This window comes from Ciconia boyciana, chromosome 2 (genome assembly GCF_034638445.1).
Source record: "Ciconia boyciana chromosome 2, ASM3463844v1, whole genome shotgun sequence".
NCBI classification, from domain to species: domain Eukaryota; kingdom Metazoa; phylum Chordata; class Aves; order Ciconiiformes; family Ciconiidae; genus Ciconia; species Ciconia boyciana.
The window spans coordinates 101666376-101688072 of NC_132935.1; the positions used below are offsets into that span (position 1 = coordinate 101666376).

A 21697-nucleotide genomic window follows, 5' to 3' on the forward strand; every position below is an offset into this window, starting at 1 on the left:
AAAACAAGAAAGTATACAAGACTGATGCCTGCACAATAATTCAACTCATTATTATCTCATTATTATGGACATAAGTAACATTTGTATTTCCTTTCAGTATAAGAATGAAAGTCAGCCAACAATGCAAATCAGTTTAAATAAAAAAACATTTCTTTCTATTTATGTATCCTGGTACACCAACACAAAGTCAAAACTACATATCAGTACTTGTATCCCTTCACTTATACATCTGAAAGCTAAACAAAGCATTTCTGCTTACTCTCAGTATATACCACAAATTCCATAGGATGTGTCAGCTGCTGAAGGCATAAAATGAGTTTATATTTGGCTTCTTCAGTTTATTGTTCAGAGAAGTACAGCTTGAGCAATGACTGCTCATTTATTGTAGGCTATCTCATAATGAGAAATACTGAGTTTTCAAATATAAATAGCTGTTGAAGTAGTCTACTTAGTGTAACCAACTCACACTGTTGTATTATTTTTATTCATTTTGAATGCTTTTTACAAACTTTTGTAAATGAAAAAAATGCAGAAATGTAATTTTCGGAAGTTAGGAAGCTTAAAAATCAAAATACTGATTTATGTTTCTGTTTTGTATTCCTTCATCCACAAGTTTTTAAGCGCACTATTTTCACAGGAGGTGCAAAGAGCTTAAGTTAATTTACCCTCTTCTGTTTAACTGGGTGCCATGGGAAGACAATATGTGAAGAGCTGAATTATTAAAAGAACATCAGCTGTTCTGTGGTTAGGAGTGTTACTTGGAAAATGGTAATGTCATTTTAACGCAGTTTTTCATTCTTTCTTCTTGTTTGTAGCACTAGTACTTATTGCTTTCAGTGAATTAGAACCTTCAAAGAAGATAGGGCCTCTAATCCAGGGCTGATGAAAATCTGTAATTAATAGATTTTGTTTCTCCCTTTTTTTTTTTCTTCCTGTAGTCTTTCAAAAATCCTGTGTTACGAGATCCTTTGTTCTTTTATCTCTTTGTAGAAATCGAGAGTAACTAGTCAAACAGAGCAGGAGGAGCTTGTGCTAATCTCTTATGTTTTATATTCACATTACTTCTAGACAGAAGCTGACGGTCTTTCCTGCATTACCAAGAATGGACAGGCATTTCATTTGTCATTCCTTGCCTGGAGTCACTTATGTATGTTTCTCTGCTAGGAGAAGGAAGTAGCATGTTACCATCCACGTTATGCACTCTTACCCCTTCATCCTTTAATAAAATATTATTCGTGTCATCTTACTGTTAATGCATTTATTTTATTGCATTTGCATAGGGAAAGAAATAGCACGTAAAGTGACATACATCTGTTACGTGCAAGCATCTGAGTGTACATGTGGTATATTGCATTACCAGCCTGAACTTGTGAGCTAGTGCTTTTGCAGGATGTTCATAACATTATCCTCTGCAGTGGATCTGTTGGTAGGATCTCTTTCTGTGAAAAGAATTTTGGCTGTATTATTTAACTACAGATGCTGAACCAGTGAGCAAGTTATTTGATAGTTCTTATTCTTGTCTTTTTTTCTAAAGACTGGGTGTATTTGCTATGTTATTTCAGCCTTGCAATACTTCTGCAATGGACAGATGTATTGCTATTTGCAAACTGCTCCACTTTAGCGAGTTCCACTTCTCCAACTCTGGTTCAAGACAGCTTCAGTGATTCTGCCCAAGTATCACAGCTGCAATAATAACGTATTTGCCTTGTCAGTTCCTTTTAAGTTAGCTCCTTTTAGGAAGACATTATGACTTATAGGGACAGTCTCTGGAGTATTAAGTGTGTGAAAATTAAATGTGTGAATATTAAATGTGAAAGCACATTTAGTGCTTTCAAATTTTTAGTGGATAGTTTTGATGGAAGTCGTAAATATAGTTGCTTTTTTGAAGAAAACCCTCATTTGAGTTTATCTTAATAGAAAAAAAAAATCAGTGGGTCAACATGGAGTCTCCCCTTCACGTAGATAATTTATCTTTGAAAGCATTACAGGCACTGATATTTTTCTGAAAGGGCAGGTGACACTAATCCAGATGGACAGTTCTGCCACCATAAATGCAGAAAAGACAGTAAAGGCTGCAGGCCTTTCTTGTTTCTCCTGGAGAAAACAGGTCCATGGAGAATCAGACATCTGTCTAAATGGTCTCATCATTTCATAACCATCAATTAGATTATGCTTACCATAAATTCTGTCTCCAGTTTAGAGGAAAGTTAAGCACAGTTAAGCAAAACTAGGCATGATTTTTTTTTTTTAATAAGCAATTGCAGTGATACTGAGTCATGTACATGAAAAACAAGTCAATATGTTGTTCAGAACTTAAATGCTGCCCAAATTTTCTGTTTTTCTTGGCTTTTACCCCCATTTTATCCACCTACTGCTAAATATGTTGTTTCAGAGATGAGTCTGGATGCTCATTATCTCCACTGGGCTGTCTGTAGAAAATTCTCACTCTGAAGTGTGTTAACTATGAAATGCTATTTTGTAGATGATGATATTATTATTAATAATAATAGTAATAATAATAATTTCTTCATTTCCCTATTGCGTTCAATCGTAAAAGTGATCATGCTGATAGTTGTGTAACTCAAATTACAGATTCTAGTCAGATAAATATTTTAATAACCAATGTAAGAGAACATGATTTAGACATGTCTGGTAGGGATGTTACGTATTTAGCTGCATTGCAAAGGATCAGAATGCTTTAATTATAAGTGTAAAAATTACTCTTTTTCTCTAAAATTAAGGATCTGTAACACCTTATGTTCTTGATAATTTTAATTTCTTGTCCTTTATTTTTTCAAGGTAGCTATTACTTGCCTGGGGACTTGCGAGGAGATTTCTCTCTCTGTCCTTGAGATTTGGTCCATCACAATTTCTGAAAGTATTAGAGGACATCATCCCAGGATCAGCTTGATTTCCGTCACATGCAAACAATGTGAGGAAATAGCCATTTTGAAAATAGTGATTGTAGTAAGGTACAATTAGGTTCACATCTACTGAGAACAGATGGCAGCAGCTTTTTTGAGAGCAGTTATGTGACTGCAGCTTCATGATTACACTGCCCTCAACTGCAATGTGGATTCCAATCTTTCTATATGTATTTTCAATAGTATAAGCAATTCAGTTTCAATTATTGGTGTAATTATTAGATTTTTCAAAAAAAGGTGTTGTGATATCTAGAAAAAAGACTATATATTCACTTTCTCTTACAATCTCTTTCCTTCTCTCTTTCTATATATCATCAAATAATTACCTTGCTCCCAGTTTGAAAATTTTATGTCAGTCAACTACTGAACCTTTCCTTTAATTCCTCTGAAGAGTATCTCCTTAAATTTTTCTCTCTGTATTAGTTGTGTTAAGCACTCTGCTTATTATACTGAGATGAATAGCCAACTTACAAACTTCATAACTGAACTACTATTTGATCTCAAAAATAATTTGCTTCAGAAATAAGGGTAGGTACAGGATATTTTCTCTTATGGTGTATAGCGGGGAGTTACTGAAGTCTTTCAGTACATGAAGGGAATGGTGGGCATGCCATGTCCGTGGTGGACAAAGATGTGAGACCTTGTCTCACATCTGAAATTGTCTACCCAGTCTCTGAAAGCTCAGTTTTCAGTAGTCGTCATCCCAAGCAGTACTTGCCCTAGGCTAGCAGTTGCTTTTGGTTCAAGGACGGCCAGGCTTATAGTCCTCTGTTATTCCTCTTATTTCTCCTCTGTAGGAACGTGCCATGTCCATCCAACCACACTGCAGGTGGTTTTCCCCTCTGCCATCCATCCACCCCCAAATATTGTGTTCAGGCAAAACTCCTGAATCTAAAACCTCATTTGTCTATATACTGGGCATTTTATCTGTTAAATATACTCATCATTACTAGAAAAAAAAAATTCCATGATCAGACATTGTATCCCCCTCCATTTAATCAAACCACCACTTAGATCTGTCACTATATTTACCAATTGTAGGAGCAGTACACAATGCACTAAGAGATTTTTTTTCTATAAGGATAGCATAATGCCATATGCACCTTCTCAGTGTTGTCTGCCAGACAAGTTGTGTTTGACCATTTCTGTTGGAGCAAACCAGCCATCTTGTATTTTATGCCTTTATTCTATGGTGGCTACTTATTTTTCTTAGGCTGTGTTGCTTTTGCTTCCCTCTAAGAGGTCTCCAAGAAGTTTCCTGACACCCTTTCATGACTCAGTGGCTGCAGATCCCCCATATTTCTCTTCACTGATTAAAATTCTGCAAGGCACTAGAAATAGGTATCCTTGGGTACCAGCAGGTATGGTATGATGTTTAATTCCTCCTTTGCTGGATAGATATAGGTTTTGTAGTTCTGAATCTCCACGCACAAACAGTTGAATCTTCTGTGGTAGCTCACATGCTCCTCCCTGTTCAGAATAAATAATTGCCCATGTGTTACCAAACTGTCCCTGGCTGATTGAGAAATAACCACATTCCTGCATCAGGTGGTATTAGCTGTGCTCTCCTTCAGCCCTTTATAACTCCAACCAGCATGACAGCAACAGGAATAGCATTGCTTGTGCAAAGAGCACCTTTTGCTCTGTTCACAACTCTAAAGGAAAGGGAGCACAGCTGAACCTTGCAGTTGTACCATCAAAGAAAAGGCTAGTAAGCTCCTTGTTGAGCAGACGGTAAGGAGGGATGACAATTGAGGGCTGCTCTTGGCTTTGAGCATGTGCTTCAGGCGTTAGTGGGTAGTGATGTGGCACAATGCGCCTAGGGAAGCCAGGGTCAGAGCAATGGCAAGGAAAGAATTCATCCGCTGTCTGGGATGGATTTAGAAATAACTTTATAGAGTGTCATGTACTCTGTGATATGTGAGAGACCCAAATGCGCTGTTAAGCACTTGCAGGTGAGAGAGTGGAACTTTGGATGGTGTTGATTAGTTAATGTGATTTAAATGCCCAGAAAGGAAGGGACCATCTCCCTTGTTGCTAATACTCACAGGCGTAGCAGAATCAGTAATACTTCTTGCCTTAGCTTAATGGTGGGCAATCCAAAGATCATACAATGGGAATATGTAGGGATATTCTTCTTCTAAAATTAGGGAAGAGCACTGAGGAGATCAGGAGATGGGAGAAAAGGAAAGAAAAAGGAAAGAAAAGTAGGTAGGAAAAGGAACAATGCCACTTATTCAACAGTACTGCTACTCTGGTCTACCATCACTGCCTTTGAGCTGCCTTGTTAAGTGCTGTAACAAAATGGCATTACATGCCCCAGGAGTTAGATGCAGCTGTGGTAACTGCTTCTGGTATATCAAAGATGCTTGGCCCCTGACACCCCCTACAACACATGCAATAGTGCATGGAGTAACGTGCAGAATGTACTTTGTGTGTAAGAGAAGCCAAGACTGATTAATGACTGAGTTTGACTGCTGAGCCTCTGTACTACACTTTGTTTTCTCAGCAGTACACTTTTATTTACTGCTTGCTACTCTGCCAGAATAAAGACCTGAGTGAAGACTTTTACAGCAAGTTTGGGACCAGAGAGTTAAGAATGTGAAAGCTGGAGGAGGAGGCAGACCATGAAGGAAAAATCAATATATAATCTTTCATATTTGTCAGTGAACTATTGAAGTATTCCAAGTTAACATTTTCCAGCAAGTTTTGCACTTGCTCTCTGGTAGTTTTATTTACACCATGTTTCCTTAGGTTTTTTATGAGAACAACACATGAGGTACTGCAGAAAGCCTTAGAAATCATCAAGATAGCTATGATTTCTCTTATCTACAAGGCCAGTTATTCTCTGATGGGAATTCATTTTGATTGATACAGCTGTTGGTTACTGGCAAATCAGTGTTGGCTCTTTGTGTTACTTTCTGGATGCTTACAAATAGTTTTGCATATTTTACTCCCTATTTTTCCAGGAACTATATAAACTGACTGACCTATGAAAGCCTGGTTCCTCCTTTTTCCCTGTTTTAAAGATGGTCAAAACGTTTGACTTCTTTTATGCTGTATCTTTAAATCTGACACAGTGCTCACCATTCAGTGTGCAGCCAGAACTGCAGGTTTGTGTGATGAATTCAAAGGAAGGTAATTACCTGTGAGTAGGGTTTTTTGTGGTTAGACAAAGTTACAAAATAGAATTTTACAGAAGTTGAAAGACAGTTTTATTTTAGAGCTAGATTCAGCTCAAGTTCAGACCACTTTATTTGACCAGGTGCTGAAATGAAATGAAAATCTGTTTTTGTTGTTGTGGGAGACAGTTGAGGCGGTAGGTTTTAAAATGGGTTGTACCCTTTTGGAAAGCTATAAATGATCTGCCCATGGAGCTGCTGAAAATTCAGTTCATAGCTGAATCTGGGGAATGAGTTAAATTGCACAGTCACATCTGGGCTATGCAGAGTCAGACCCCTGAGAAAGGACAAGAATATTTTGACTCTAGCCTGGAGCCATGGCTCTTAAATCTTGCACTGGTGTACTTCAGGCACCTGGTAGAATAGAAGTTTTGCACTTTCAAGGAGCATGACTGTCTTGCTTGAGAAAGCAAGTCAGAATTCAAAGCTAGACTGGAAGTCCACTTGGGAAACCAAGTTGCTGTTCCACTTTTTTGAATTTTGCTTTATTTTTACAGCAGAAATTGATTGTAATTAAAATTACCAACAGCTTCCTCATAAGCTTTATACAAATTCAGTTTGAAAATTTGAGCATCTTAAAGTAAATGTACAGCTATGGGTTCAGTCTAGGCCATGTTGTTAAGAAAAAGAATTAAAGGGCACTGGAAAATAAAATGTGGAGGAAGAGGCAAAGTTCTTTCTAAACTTAAGTGTCAAGCCAGAAATAGTTACAGAATCTGCAAGGATTCTGAAACCACCACTAACGTGGTATAATTTTGTGGGTTGATACTGGTAGCCATGTACAGTCTACATGTTGACTGTCCAATATAAAAAAATTATTTTCAGAAAAGTGTAGTCCTGTAAGATTTGTAATCACCATGAACATTCATTACCCATCCTCCTTCTCCTGTGAGTCTGTCTGGAAGCCCTGGAACCCTGAGATTTTAGTTGCAAGGAAGCTGAAATAGTATCAGGAGTTTTGTATGCCACATACTCCTGCACTGAATAGAAGGGAAGGAAGGTACTCTCTACAGATAAGGTGAAATAGTCTTTGATTTTAAGGAAGAAAACAATTTTTACCCCCAATGTAAATATATATGTCATCAGCATCTCAGGTAAATTTCTCCTTTCACTTTAAATCTTTTTCTCAGAAAAATTCAAAAGTAAAAAAAATGGAAATGTAGTTTAGTGAAACGAGTTTAGTGGTGTCATGGAGTTTTTTCTTTTTTTTGTAGGCGTTTATGCTTTAGCATCCATTGCAATTGCTTATAAAAATGCAGAAGAGTATATAATTCTTCTGTATTTCCTACCTAAACTCATTTCATTGAAATTTTCAAGATTATAACATTGTTCTTCAAAAGAAGTTTATATAAAATGGCATCAGGATACTCAATGCATACATTTATTTTACTTCTTTTAGATTTAATCACACGACAAACTGCATGAATACGCACGTACATGGAGTATATTGGAAGCCTCTGTCATTAATCACAAAGATAGAATCTGTATGACAGATGTCATGAGGGCAATAAAAGCTGAAAATTCTGCATCTTTTTCCTTTATCAGTGGTTATGAATTATGTACTCTGATCTGGGGCTTCAAGTTAGAGTGTTACAGGAAGTTTAAGGCCTGTTTTGTAAATTCCCTCTTCCCTAATAGGGGATTGAAGTGAGGCAGAGAGAGAAACAAAATTTCTTCAAACACCTTTTACTCATTAATTTGTTGTTATTAGTAGAACCAAGCCATTTTTGTTAGAAGCAGATAACTCTTTGCACAACACATTCATTTAGTCACTGGCATTCACTTGCATGCTCACCTGTGGTTACCTATGGAGCAGCAGCTAGGAGGCCAGCCCCAGCTGTGTGCTCAGATGTGGAGGGTCAGCCAGTGGCTTTGAGGTGGGTGCTTGGAAAAGTCCATCAGAGGGATCTTTGTTCCTTGAGATATAAACGTAATCCTGTCGTCTTCGTCTACATATAGGAGTCACTACCCTCTTGGATGTGGTCCAAGTCTTTGTCTGTTGTTGATCGTGCTAGCCTTGGGCAGTTTGAACAGACTGTTGGTGTCCTGAGTTTGTTAGTTATTGCAGATTCAGCATGAGTACTAGTCTTCAGAGCTTGTTACTCCTTGGAAAATTTTCATATGCTACATTTTCAGCAGGTAATGCTACCGCCTTTGGCCTGCTGTTTTCTGTTACAACTCCATCCAAATCCATAGATGCCTATAGAACCCATTCACAGAAGCTCATACAGAAGGGACCTCTGTGGCAACTGGGTGTTACGTTTATGTATTCTTTGTCCTTCTGCCCTCTTCATTGGCTCATAATGAAGTGGAATAACCATGGAAGGAGTTTTAACTGTGTCTTTTTTTAACTTTTACTTGAATTACAGTTAGGTAACTTCTGTAATACTGGAATTTTTTCCTTTTTTTAATTCAGAATTTGAATATACTTTATGAACCAGTCTGCTCAGAGCTGGAAACAGTGCCAGCAGTTGTAGACATAAGGGAGTATTGCCCATAAGTTAATCCCTGAAATTGGATGTATGCAGCAGAACAGAAAAATCTATTAGTTTCAAAAAAAAAAACGCTCTTGGCTTTGGCAATTCTGGACTTCCTCAAATGAGAACATGGTTTAGATTTAATAGTTTGTGACTTAACACAGATAGCAAATTAAGAACCTATCCAGGTCTGATATTAATTATGTTACTGAAATAGTTTAAGCTTTAGTACTTTGTTGCCTAGCATAAATAGGCTCTGGTTGAGTGTATTAGCTTTGTGGCTATCTATAACTGTTATTTTAGACTCCGGGAACAGAATTTGCCAGTGCTGTAAGTCCTGTTTAGAATTTATTTCTTTTTTAAAAAACACTACAGGCTTACCGATATAATTCTCTTACTTTTTTTAAACCTGCAGTTTGCCTTTAAAGTTTTTTAATGTGCATTTGATTTCATTAGGGTGTTTTGTATCATGGAGGTGACTAAGCTTGTCCATCATTTGCAAATCATGTGACATTTATGATGGCCCATAAATTGCGCTTTGGAAGAAAAGGACACTGAAATATCCTGAGGTGGGTTCTTGGTGACCCTTTCCTGAACTTCATCTGTCTTCGATAATCCAAGCACACTCCTTCAAAGCTATCACAGTCAATCAGGTCACTGACTGCTTTGGAACTCATGTTTTCCACTGTTTTCATTGCTGCGCCTGCACCTCCAGTCACTGTGTGAAAAATCCACATGGAACATGGAATTGCTGAAAAACTGGAAGTAGAGTGGAGGGCTGAATAACAGATTAAGGTAAAACAGTGAGGGCAGTTTTTGTGTCTAGTGAATTTGTGAGTTGTGGGTACACGAGTGGTCTCTCCCACACAGCAAGCACTTGAGCACTGTTTACCACTCACTATTTGTACCACACTGTACCTTCTGGAGCACTTCTCTTCTGCTCTTTTTGTTCTTTCTGGGATGCTGGAAAACCTGGTGCTTTCAAGGCTGCTGTTGTGCAATAGAGCACACAGATATCTCACCAGATTTTAAAAAGGAAAAGAGTGCACTGCAGACAGGTCAGTCCTGCATTTATGCATAAGCCCATATATGTCCTGGGCTTAACATATATATATATAAAATTACATTTCATTACTAAAATGTAGTTTGCAGTTCATTCTGGTTTATATTATTGTGTAACTGGGCGCAATAACTATATCTATTCGAAATCAGTCTGTCCCTTGTGACCAATCACTTTATTTCTGATTTAGTGTCAATCTAATTTGAAATATGGCTGATACCCCAGGCCAAGTTTCTGTTGGATACTTTTGTTCTACAAAATCTTCTTGAGCTAAACAGTCTTCCTAATCAGTTACAGTGGGATCCTTAGAAAATACCCACCTCATATAGATTATGAAATTTCAGTATTAATTCCAGACATAAAAATCTATCAGAAGTGAGACAGAACATTTACAAACTATACCAAATTTAAGGACCCTCAAGATGAAAGAGTGTTGAAGGCCTTTTTTGAAATTGAGGATTTCTTTGTGAAAGTCTTCAGAATAAGTTTTGCATAATTTATCCTCTTCTAAGGGGGAGATCTTATTATGAAAAATGACAGGAATAACAAACATTAATCCTGAACTAAATTAAAGAACTCAAATGTACCAGAAGGGATAGAATTCAGTAATATTTGTAAAGTATGTGAGTTTGAAGAGTCTGTATTACATAGCTGAAATTATATGGGAGGTAAGAAGGAAGAAATTGCAATGCCCATAGTTTAATTGAAAATGGGTCCTTCAAAAAATTATTTTCAAATACGTTGACAGATGATCTCATGAAGACCCCATGCTGGTTTTGAAAATGTTTGTATTTTTCCATAAATAAGAATCTCTACTTAAAATGTAAAATAGAGTAAACAATGACTATTTGTGTTGCCATAATCCTGAAGACAGGATCACTTTAATGTTTGCGATCATTTTCTAGATTAATATGATTAGTAAAGGTGCGTAAAGTTTTATATATTTTCCTCTTTTAGACAAAAAACACATTGCATTGGCTCATAAAACTTTGTTCTAAATTTTTTTAGAAAGAATCCCTGCATATTCAAAAGACTAAAGAGTATACAAAATATGAATTATGAATGTATAATTCTTTTGTTAATTGGAGTTGGAAAAAATGCCCACCATCCTGGAACATTGAGATAAACGGCTGAATATAATACATTGTATACTAAGTGACAGTTTCCATGTATGCTTCAAAACGTATTAGAAAGTAATTTCTTAAACCAAGATAAATAATAAAATGCACATGTATCAAAGTATAACAGTGAGTCTATTTTAACATAGTAATTCACGTAGGTTAGGTCCAAAAGACTAGCTAGTCCCCAATTGATTTTTTATGCTTCATTATGGATGTGATCAGAAAGACAGGGATAATATCCGTAGAGGTGAGTTAGCTATAGGAAGTGGGAAACTTGTCAAGCCTGTATTGTCACTTCTGCCCTTTCAAACTCTACAAGGCACAGACGTAAGAGCATAATGAACACCAGTTACAATTTTATCAAGAAATCTGGCTGGGGCACAGTATTTTTTTCAGGATCATTTCTAAGAGGGTGATGCACCGAATACCGCGAGGTCAAAGAGAATGGTTCACTGGTTTCTGATCACTTTTAAAAAAATTGTTTTGCAGAACAAAAAGCAATCTGTAAACTTTGATAACATGGCAGTTTCAGTGGCTTGGCTCATATCTGTATTGTGGTTATAGGTACATAGATTTAAGGCTTTATGGTTTGAATCTCCCAGCAAGGATATTAAAGGTACCTTGGTTGGAGTAGTTGCTACATCTCTTTCTGGTGTTTTGCCAAGTAACTCTTTGGAGATTAGAGTTAGGCCAATCAGTGTCTTTAGGGAGCGTGCTCCCAACTTCATTCTGTTTTATAAAGGTTTGGAGTTTGGAACTACCCAAGGCCTTTTTAGTTTTGAGATCACAGATGTAACGTGGGGGAAAAGAAAGCCACAGCTTCGTTATTGCTCAGAAAACGCATGTTACTGAAGTTAGAGAATGCCATAACACAAAATGCGTTAGGCGTGCTGTTTCAGAAAAGAAAGCTCCAGTCTCGTGGTTTTTGCTCTTGCAAGCGTCTGTTACGCTGGAGCTGCTGTCGTTTTGGTAATACTGGGGAAGAAAACTGTGAAAATACTTGCAAAGCTGCTTCGTCTTCTCCCGAAGTCTGTCAAAGTTGTAGTTATATTCTACCTTGGCTCGCAAAGTTTAATGTGGTTTTAACTAAATTATGTAATCCATTAGATACTACACCAGCAGGTAATGTGGTTTTCCAGACTTGTTAGAAAGAAAAACAATGTTGCTATTGGTAGTTAGCATGCTCGAGTGTGTGAGATGCTTTGTAAGCGCTGAATTACATAAGGTTCCCATGGCAAAATAAATTTGTATTTTAATTCTGATCAGCAGTATGTAAAAGAGAAATGGGGGAGAAGATGGTAGGTGAGGGAAGGGAACTGAAATAAAGACATTCATCTCGTTGCCTTGACCCATGTTACTATTCACTGTGATCGTGAAGGAAAAGAAGAATATTTGAATGGAAACAGATATGGATCCCTGTTACTGAAGGCAGACCCATATAATGGAGGGATTTTAAATGATGGAAGCAGAAAAACAAAAGCAGGAGAACTTTGCTGATGATACATTGAGGCTGACACCTTCAGCGGAACTGGTAGAATCTGCAGATCTGTTATGGTATTAGGCTTGAATTATTAAGAACCTTGAAGGTGAAATTGAAAGTCGAGTCTAAAGGAAACCAGTGATACCTTCATACTGGGGAGTAATTTTGTCCCTTTTATTCCTAGATGAAAAACTGACAATATTCCATTTAAGCTGCTTCTAAGTAATCTGTAATAAAAATAGCTCGGCGATATTGTAATTCTCCCTCACAATAAACATTGTAGACCTACAATACCATGCCTGAAAGGAAAACAAACAAGTTTTGGGCTACATTAATATCATCTTAAAGACAGCTAATTATCACCTGAGTATGAAAAGAGGGTCACCAGAGAAGTGCAATATACATGTGTGAGCCTACTATGTTTAGTATTTGGTATAGTTATTTCATTTCTAAACTTATTTTTCTAAAGTATTTTCTGTTTATAAAAATGTATTGCTAGGATACTGTTACTTTTATTACCCTATTTTTGCACCATTTTTTGAAAAAAAAAAAAAATTAAGTTCAGCTTTGTCTTTCTGAAGTAGTCAACACAAAATTCTATGCTGGTTAACTTGTGCAGAAAATATTTTAAACAGTTTTAGAGATTCATCCTGTATGGGGGTTTTTTTGGTTGATTGTTTTTTTACATTCTACCTATTTGTTCTTTAAATGATCTTTCCTGATCAAAAGTAGGATAATAATCCACAGTGTAGTCCACTTAAAGCATTAGAAAATGTTTCATTATTGCTAAAAATCAACACACAAGAAAAAAAGAGTAAAAACACCAAGAAGGTCACTAACTCTTGGCTTTATTGATTTATAATTCTGGATGTGTTCCAGAAGGATCCTTTATTGTTACTATATTTTAAGCATATAATATGTGTCTCAGATGACCAGTGTCCCTTTTAAAAAAATTTCAATAGTTAAAAATAAGACCTCGAAAATCTGAGGTCCAGAAAATGAGACAGAGAAAGGAAATATTTAGAGCAAAGTATGTGTTACTTGTGTGTATGCTTACAGGGGGGGAAATAATGAAATTATGGTAATGTGTTGTTTCCTCTCTACTAACATTATGTATGTTGTCATAAGAAACATCATTAGCTGATGTTGGTTTCTGGTTCTTATTTTTAACTATTGAACTATATGGTTCTTATTTTTAACTATAATTGCGTGTTGAACACTACCTGGCTTTTGAGAAGCACGTAGTTACTTACATGTATTTTAGTAACAAGCTTGAAATAATTCACTTATAGAAGTATTGCTTTACTTCGGGAATCAGTGCATCACTGAGTTGTCAGAATTTTGTAACCTAACAAAATCTCTGCCCCTGTAAAGTGCACACACACAAACACACATATACGTATGTACATACATACATATATTAGGGAACCTTCTGTCCAGAGTCTTGCTTGTTGTAAATTTACGGGGATCTTGCTGGGCTCCCACAGACTCCAACATGTGAACAGCTGTACACAGCAGTGATGCAGGCAGCACCTTCCACCCAGGTATTCCCTCTTCCACCCTTCTTTCCGTATTAAATAGGGTACTGCTCTGCAGTTCCCCAGATGGCCAGCTTACTAGTGCTCCAAAAAATCCCCACTTCATAGATCGCTGCTTGCTTTGATGCACAAGTAGGAAATTGTGCACAGTTCTCAGACTGAGGCTTTACTGGTCTTGTTAGTCATATGGTATTTATCTCCAGTGATGCCTGACTCTGTCCTGCTGGCAAAGCAATACTGGAAACGTTTGTGGAGGAATAGTGTATCTCTGGCTTGTTACATGTCAAATGCTCTTGCACCAAAATTATATACAGCCAAGCTGAGTAAGCGTATTGCAAGTAACCCACTGCCAAGAGTAACTTGGTTTAAGGAAATGGTCTGTGGTCACTGAACATATGCTGTATCAATATATGGCAAGCCTGAGAGAAGTACAGAAATAAGCTATGAGTCTGATGCTGCCATCAGACTCCTAAGAGCTCTTTTCATTTTTGGAAATAGCCTGTGCTAATTTGTATGGTGACTTTGGAAAGACTCTTGAATTTTTTCAGAAAGATAATAAATTTAAATATATCACGTGCAGATCTATGAGGGTGTTTGAAAGCGATACTGCTGCTGTACGTGGAACAGTACAATGGGACAGGACATTTGCCTAAGTTCAGAAGGGGGTTTTGAGTGTCTTTTTACCATGTGATTTTGACAGCATTATTGGTCCATTAAAGGAATGGCGAATCAGAACACTAAAGGGGGGAAGAAAAATATTTTTATATTGATCAAGAGAGTACTTGAAAGGGATGCTGGACTAACACAAGGAAGGAGAAATAGGAGTACGAAGCTGCATCAAGGAAAGAAATTCTGGGGAGATGCATGTAAATAGGCAGTTTAGAGACTGAAATAGCCCACTGGCGGCAATGAAGGAGAAGGAGCTTTTAAGCTCTTTATTTTCCTCTGTCATGTCTAGACATGGAGAGGCCTGTTTTACTCTGTGCTTTACACTGTTTACAGGTGAGCTGGGAACTGTGCCTTTTCTTCATGTAACAAACTTATTATTAATACCATGTGGCTAATGCCTGCTGTAGGAGTTGAAGGGGGTTACCACTATAGCAACACGAATCCCTTGTTCTTTTCTTAGTCTCTGTGTTTTGAAATGTTTTATATTTCTGGTTTTTAGAGATCTGAGTTAAGCTGAACTCAGTGTTCTAGGAAGACATGAATTATCACTAAGCAACCTTAACTCTGTGCTTAAGACATTTTTGTCTGTGTATTCAGACTTCCTACAAAGTAGTCAAATGCTGTTCAGATTTAGATCAGCTAAGCATACGGGGCATCCTGGGGGCAGCATTTTTTCCATGTGCATTTCCAGAAGTTCCATTCCAAGTTCCTCTGTGTCATGAATTTCCAGCATTTCCCCAGTCAGGAGCATTTTGGTTTTGTACAAAAAGCCAAACTTCTACCTTTTGTGGAAAGGTAGGAAAGAAACTATGATTTCCTATAATAAAAAGTGGAAGACTATGTCAACGTGTTGTCTAAAGGAAGCCATCTTCATTCTTCATCTTGTCTAGCTGAGTGTGTAAATAGCTTTTTGGCCAGAGTCTGAGGGTGAAGGATAGGAGGGTTTCTGTCATATAATTTCATTGGGTGCTATTAAAGCTATTGCAAAAAAAATACTCAAAAGCACTGTGTGCGCAGTCAAAATGGATTCAAGAGAAATAGTCTTTGGTAAGAAAAAGCAAGAATTAGACTTTTTCTGGCTTTGGGAGGGGAGGGGATTCCGAGAAGGTTTAGTGGAGGTCTCCAGATTCCAACTAAAATGCTTTTGTCTACTTCTTGCATGATTCTACATTAAATTAGGTTTTTAAGCAACCTTTTTATATAATCATTTTGATATCTCTCTTCAATTTATTATCACATTTCTTCGAATCCTTTTTATAGTATTTTAAGCACTTCCACTGTGTATAACTGTACTACAAAGAAATAAGTCATTGTAGGGTGGTGATGGAATTTGAGTTGTGCTACCCGATGCTTTCATTTGAGTGGGTTTTTTCCCATTGGAAATAAAAGAGGTATGAATGGGGGTTAGAGGACGAAGGTTCCTCTACTAAGGGAGATCTTTTCTTTGGCAAAGGCATGTTCGATTGCTGAGAAAGTCTATACTAACAGAAATGTCTTTTTTAATATCACTTCTGTTAGTTGTAAAGCCCCTTAGTAAACTCAGAGAATCAAGTCCTGTTAGGTATTGCTTATGGTAATTGAATAGAATTTTCTATGATAGAATTAACCCTCTCATACTGAAAACAAAACTTACCATTCTTGTTTGAAGAGGGACAGTGAGTAAAAAATTATTTTCTTGACTCTTCAGTGGTCATAACTAAAACATAGGTAGGGACCTCACAGAAGTAGTAATATTAATCTGATACCTTTAATGACTCAGAAATATCCAGCTGTCATAAATTTGTACTAGTAACTAAAGTTATAGCTTTTATGACTAAGTTGCTGCATCTGAACTTTTCATTGAAAATAAAAACTGTGTAAAGAATAATCAAAAATTACTAAATTGTCCTATAGTTTCCAGAAGTTAAAATAAATACTGCAGCCATGCAGCTGTCTGTCTTAGTTCCCAACATGCTGGAAACATGAACAGATCCTACCAGTCTAGTTGGAAAACTACTTTCACAGAAATGATGGCTAAAATAAGACAACGGTACAAGACTACAAGCAAGGAGTTCTTGTAGTTGTCTGCCCTTTACACAGTTTCCAACACACAATGCTCTGCCTTCCCGAGCTATGAGATAAGTCAACGTCGATTTTGACATAATAAAACTTTGAATATATTTGTGACTCATCCCTGCATTAAAGTTGAAGGGCTTTTTTCTCCTCTCCCTGCCTCCCCTTCACAGGATGAAGCTGAGAGATTCTATTTAACATCTGCTGAAATCACTGAAAGCTCTTTCATTGATTTCAGTAGGAGCTGGATTAAGCAGGTTTTGTCTTTGAACTTTGCTCTTAACAGAAGGAGGTTTTTTCCCTTTGCCTTGGCATTAAATGGTATACCACCTATTAATTTTCCACATTCAAGGCAATGAGAGTATTAGCATCAAAAGAAATCGAAAAATAGTAGATGATTCTTCTTTAAACTGACTTCCTTTAAACCTAATCTGCTATAAAGCAAGACTGCATGTACATGCCAGAATAGTAGACAAGTCTTTGCAAGATTGGAGCCTAATCTTCAGGTTTTATCATCTGTATTCTAAAACATTATTTATGATTTATTGTGCAGAAATTAAAACAGATCTGAATTGTTTACACATTCCACTGATGTTCCATAGATTAGTGTTTATTATTTATTAAGGATATGTTCTTAACATTGTTAATATATATGTTAATTATTTCCTGTGATATTTAATATCCTTAATCTGCATATACTGCTCTTCATACCTACAGTTCCATTAACAAAGTAGGGAGAGAATGTGTTTGTACCTGCATACAGCTTTTAAAATCAGTAGTGTCTTTCTTTTTCCTTTAACTTTTCTAATACAGTTTATTTATTAATATTACTTTTCAGAAAAAACAAAGAACAAAGGATTTGTCCCAGCTGTTTCATTCATACAATCCATATGACCATAAGGTAAGAAAAAATATACTACCTACATTTGTTGTTAAGAATAATTCCAAACATTTGTGATAACTATATTTCATGTTTAGTGCAAAAATTAGAAGAAATGATAAAATTAAAATGCTAGGGTATTCATGCTACTTAAATTATGCTATCATGTAAATGTTTCTTTGTTTTTTCAAGCCAAGCTTGAAAAGGTGCATTTGCTGATTTGTGAAACCAATGACTCACATTAACCTCATAGAAGTATAATTTATAGACTGACACTAAATCCTGCAAAGTGACCATATGTGGTATCGGATTCCCCTCTTTTTTCCTCTCTATTTAGAAACTGTGTTACCCTTGAGTATGTTGCTTAGCCTGTTGTGTCAATTAGGCCCTGAGATACATGATACTAATGAATTATCTATTGATTCTGGAAGCATCATTGGAAGAGGCTGCTTTGCTAACAAGCCTGATGGTTGTCTGGGGGAAGAAGAAGAAATACACATCATCATTATAACTTAATCCCTATTTGTAAAGTCTGGGAACCCTGGTAAAAAAAAACACCTTATTTTTATATCCCATACTATAGGGTAAGAAAAGAGGATCACTTCCCTAAAGCCATTGCAATGTGAAATAAAAAATTAAAGCTGTTACAAGAAGATTTTGGAGAACCAGGAGACAGAGATCACAGCATTGCTGTGCTATAACTATTTGTCATGGGGTTTTTGTAGACATTATGCAAAAGAGAGCATTAAGCAGCAGATTGAAGGAGAGTTAAGTAGGTTTGTAAATATTTTTGGGGAGTTCCTCCTGTCTTGGATGCATCTGTGGGCATATTTTTTTAAGCAAGTGCACTAAATCCTTTAACAATTTGTCAGCAGTATGAGATCACTGTCTTTCCTGCTTCTGTTTTGCAAAGTGTATGTGATTTGCAAGTGTCCATTTCAAAACAGAAAGATTTGAAACATTTTTTTGTTTAGACATTTCAAAGGGAAGTTCTGAACCCTACCCCTTCTTTTCCTGGCCATGTACCAAATAGCTATACACTGGAAAAATTAGCTCGGTTTTATATTTGGGGGAAGAAGATGGCAGAAGTGTGTATGTATGTGCACCTATCTGTATGTATGAACACATGCGTGTATGTGTGTAACTGTGCTTACATCTATGAGAAAGTAATACATTGTGTAAATATTAATGGATTAAATTTATCAGGTAGGTTGTTGCTATGAGAGTTCCACAGCTACCAGCAACTTCAAAATTTACAGTTTAAAAAACCATTGTTAAACAGTAGGTCTATTCTATAATTTTAATAATTATATGTCATTTCATATAAAGTTAAGTCCATCACTTCAAAGGGGTTTTTTTGTAGATAGACTTGAATTATTTACAAGGGCTGGTAAAGCAGATATTAAGGGCCTGTGAAAACTGAGAAACATAAAGAATAAAGGAAATTAGTGTGACAAGATTTTGAATGGGATCGTTGCTTTTTTGAGTTGAAGCATTTTAAGGTAAATGTAATAGTAAGTCAATTAAGATCTAATAAGGAGAAGCAACTGGTGAACCAGAAGCTTTGATATTCCTCTCTGTGTCTAAATTCTCCTGTGCCAAACACTTCTTATTCATAGTAGAAGGAAATTCCATTATTCTTTTATTAGCACTTTTAATGGAGCTTGGCCATTTGTAACTCCTGCTGCCTTCCTGCTCATATCCTTTGTGGCATTATATCAAAGTATCCTCAAATGATTTTGGCTTCAGTTGTGAAGACTTGTGCGCTCTTTACAAATTAGTCATCAGGTGATGTGGAATTGAATATAAATGCTTAGATATATTCCCTTTTGATCTTTGTTTTAGGACCTTAAATAAATTATTAAAAGTAGCACAATTATTTGATGAGTGATTTTTTGAAGCTCCACTCTTTTGCTGCTTCCAAGCACATTCTACATATATATCTGAGAGTAAAAGGAGTAAAAAAGGACAAATGAAAGTTTATTACAACGGTAATCTTTCCTTATTTTCCATTTGACAGTGAAGGTTTTCCTTCTGCTAACTACTTCCTATTTGTAGTGGCTGCAACAAATGCATTGCAGACTTCTTGCTCTGTGCTTTTAATTTCCACCTCAGATGTCAATTTGACAATTGTTGCAGTCCAGGGGAGGGCTTTTAATTTTTATATTAAATCTAACAGTAATCAACATTAGTTGAAAATACAGTTATTTCAAGTGGAGGTCTACATTAGTTTTACTCTAGTTCTGTTTTGTCTGATTTACGTGGCAGAAGGGTTGGGGGGGGGGGGGGTGTTCGCTATTTTGTAGATTATTTTCAGTGAGCGTAAAAAGGAGATTTTATGATGGCTTTGTGATAGTGTTGGTGATGCAGGACCATGGCACAAATGACTTGAATTACTGGCTTCTGGGATTCTTAGTTGGTTGATTAAAAGGTTTTTCTCTGAGAACCTTTCTAAAGTAGAAAAGAGATAACCTTAAAGGATAAGTTGGAGCTTGGTAGTAGTAGTTAAAACAGATGTAAAAAGGAAACTCATGAACTACAGTGGCTGGAACAGGACTGTCTAGCGAGATTTGATACTACTTCATCCTTCTGTGATGGGATGTCACATAGAAAAATTAATCAGAAAATGTTCATTCTTCCAAGCTTGTGTTTCACTCACTAAACCAGAAAGTGATGTTTTGATGAATTAACTACCCTAACCTTACTAACCTTATTACTATTTATGTTTGCTTAGGAGACCAATAGCTATTAGAAATACTAGCTATTGCTGGAAATTTTACCTCAGTATATCTTTGCCTATCTAGTGCAAGTTACTGCGTCCTGAAAGACATTTTAAATGTCTGTGGTTCTGCATTCCCAGGTGAAAAGCCAGCTCTTTTATGGAGGGGGAAAGCAAGGATTTCCTTTTCCTTCCACTTCCAGGTTTGGAGTCTTACCTTCTAGCTAGTGAGGCCTTAATTCAGCAGCAGAGAGGGCAGAGCTTTTACATTCTTCTATGCAAAAGGATGAAAAAGTGGGCAGTATTCTGCCTCTGCTGATAGCAGAAGAAGAGTAGTTAAGCTCCTGTATTCTTTAATGCCTAAATATATATAGTTTACCATCTGGTTGCCCTTCTCGTTGTTCAGATGAAATAATACAACAGCAAATCTCAATAATTACCCTTTGGTTGTACATTTATCCTGTCCAGGGGAATTTGATCCTGTTTTCTTTCACCTAGTGTCACCGTAGTGCTTGCAGAGCCTCTTACTACAGAATCTGTGGATCTTTCAGATACCATGCTACTGACAAAGCTCATTGTAGCATCAGTCTTGAATGCCTGGCAAATATATTGAATTCTTGATGTCAGACACATACAAAAAGCTCACTTTTCTCATATATCTTTTCCTGTCATTAAAATAAATATCTTCTAAAATTCATTCTTTCTAAAACTAAGTAATTATTTAGGAAATGCTGAGATATATGTTGATTATGAAAAGCTGTTCCAGGTGGGTGTTTGATTGCCATTTGTTCAAATTTATTTTGGTTAGCATGTGTAAAAAATACATAGAACTCTATTTGTAGACAAAGCAGTTCCTTGTTCTGAAATACTTGCTTTTTCCTGTGTTTATGTAGAGTAGGAGTATGTATAGTCTGGCTTTCTTGAGAGTCAAGTTCTAACTGCTGTGTAACTTTTCTCTAGTTAGCAATAGAACAGCTCTTCCAATTATATGTACAGTTTATCTTTTTCTAGGACCATCAGAAAAATAAGATATAAATGACATCCTCATAAAGCCGTAGCAACAACAGTTTTAGTGATTTAAAATTAAAAAGAAGATAGTTGAGGAGTGCTCTTTTTACCCTTAGCTATAATCTGGCCAGTTTTCTAGTAGCTTATTTAACAAAAGATTATGTTTGCACACAGGCGATTTCTGCTGAATCTTTTTTGTGTGTACACTGTGAGGTTCCACATTGCACACAGCAAGGATTTTATTCTGTCTGCAGTGGATGTTTAACTCCCTTAGTATCTTTCTCCCAAATGATGTTTGCCCTTTAAAACTTGTGACCCAGTTTGTTGAAAGCTATTAAGGCAATTGTGATAGCAGGTTCCCTGCTCAAAACAACAGGTTTGAGAAGCTTAATATGAGCTTCAGGATCCAATATGCAGAAAGTGTCCAAATTCAGCAGGACAGAGCCCTAGTTCATTTTCTTCTTTTTGTCAGATGAGTTAAGTATTCAGTCTAGCCCTGGAGCAGTTGTTTAGAACTATAATCCTCAATTTATGCTCTGCAAAAGAATGTTTTTACATATAGTAAACACAGGATAGCAGAACTACTA

General features: G+C 36.5%; 1 protein-coding gene across 2 annotated transcripts in view; it reads left to right on the forward strand.

Moving 5' to 3' along the window:
* CDKAL1 (CDKAL1 threonylcarbamoyladenosine tRNA methylthiotransferase) overlaps nucleotides 1-21697 on the forward strand; it is a 432576-nt gene that overhangs the window by 321325 nt on the left and 89554 nt on the right. For both annotated transcript variants that reach the window (XM_072853370.1, XM_072853371.1), the window contains exon 13: nucleotides 17342-17404. In XM_072853370.1, the coding sequence (XP_072709471.1) occupies nucleotides 17342-17404 (63 nt within the window). The remainder of the gene's footprint in view (nucleotides 1-17341; nucleotides 17405-21697) is intronic.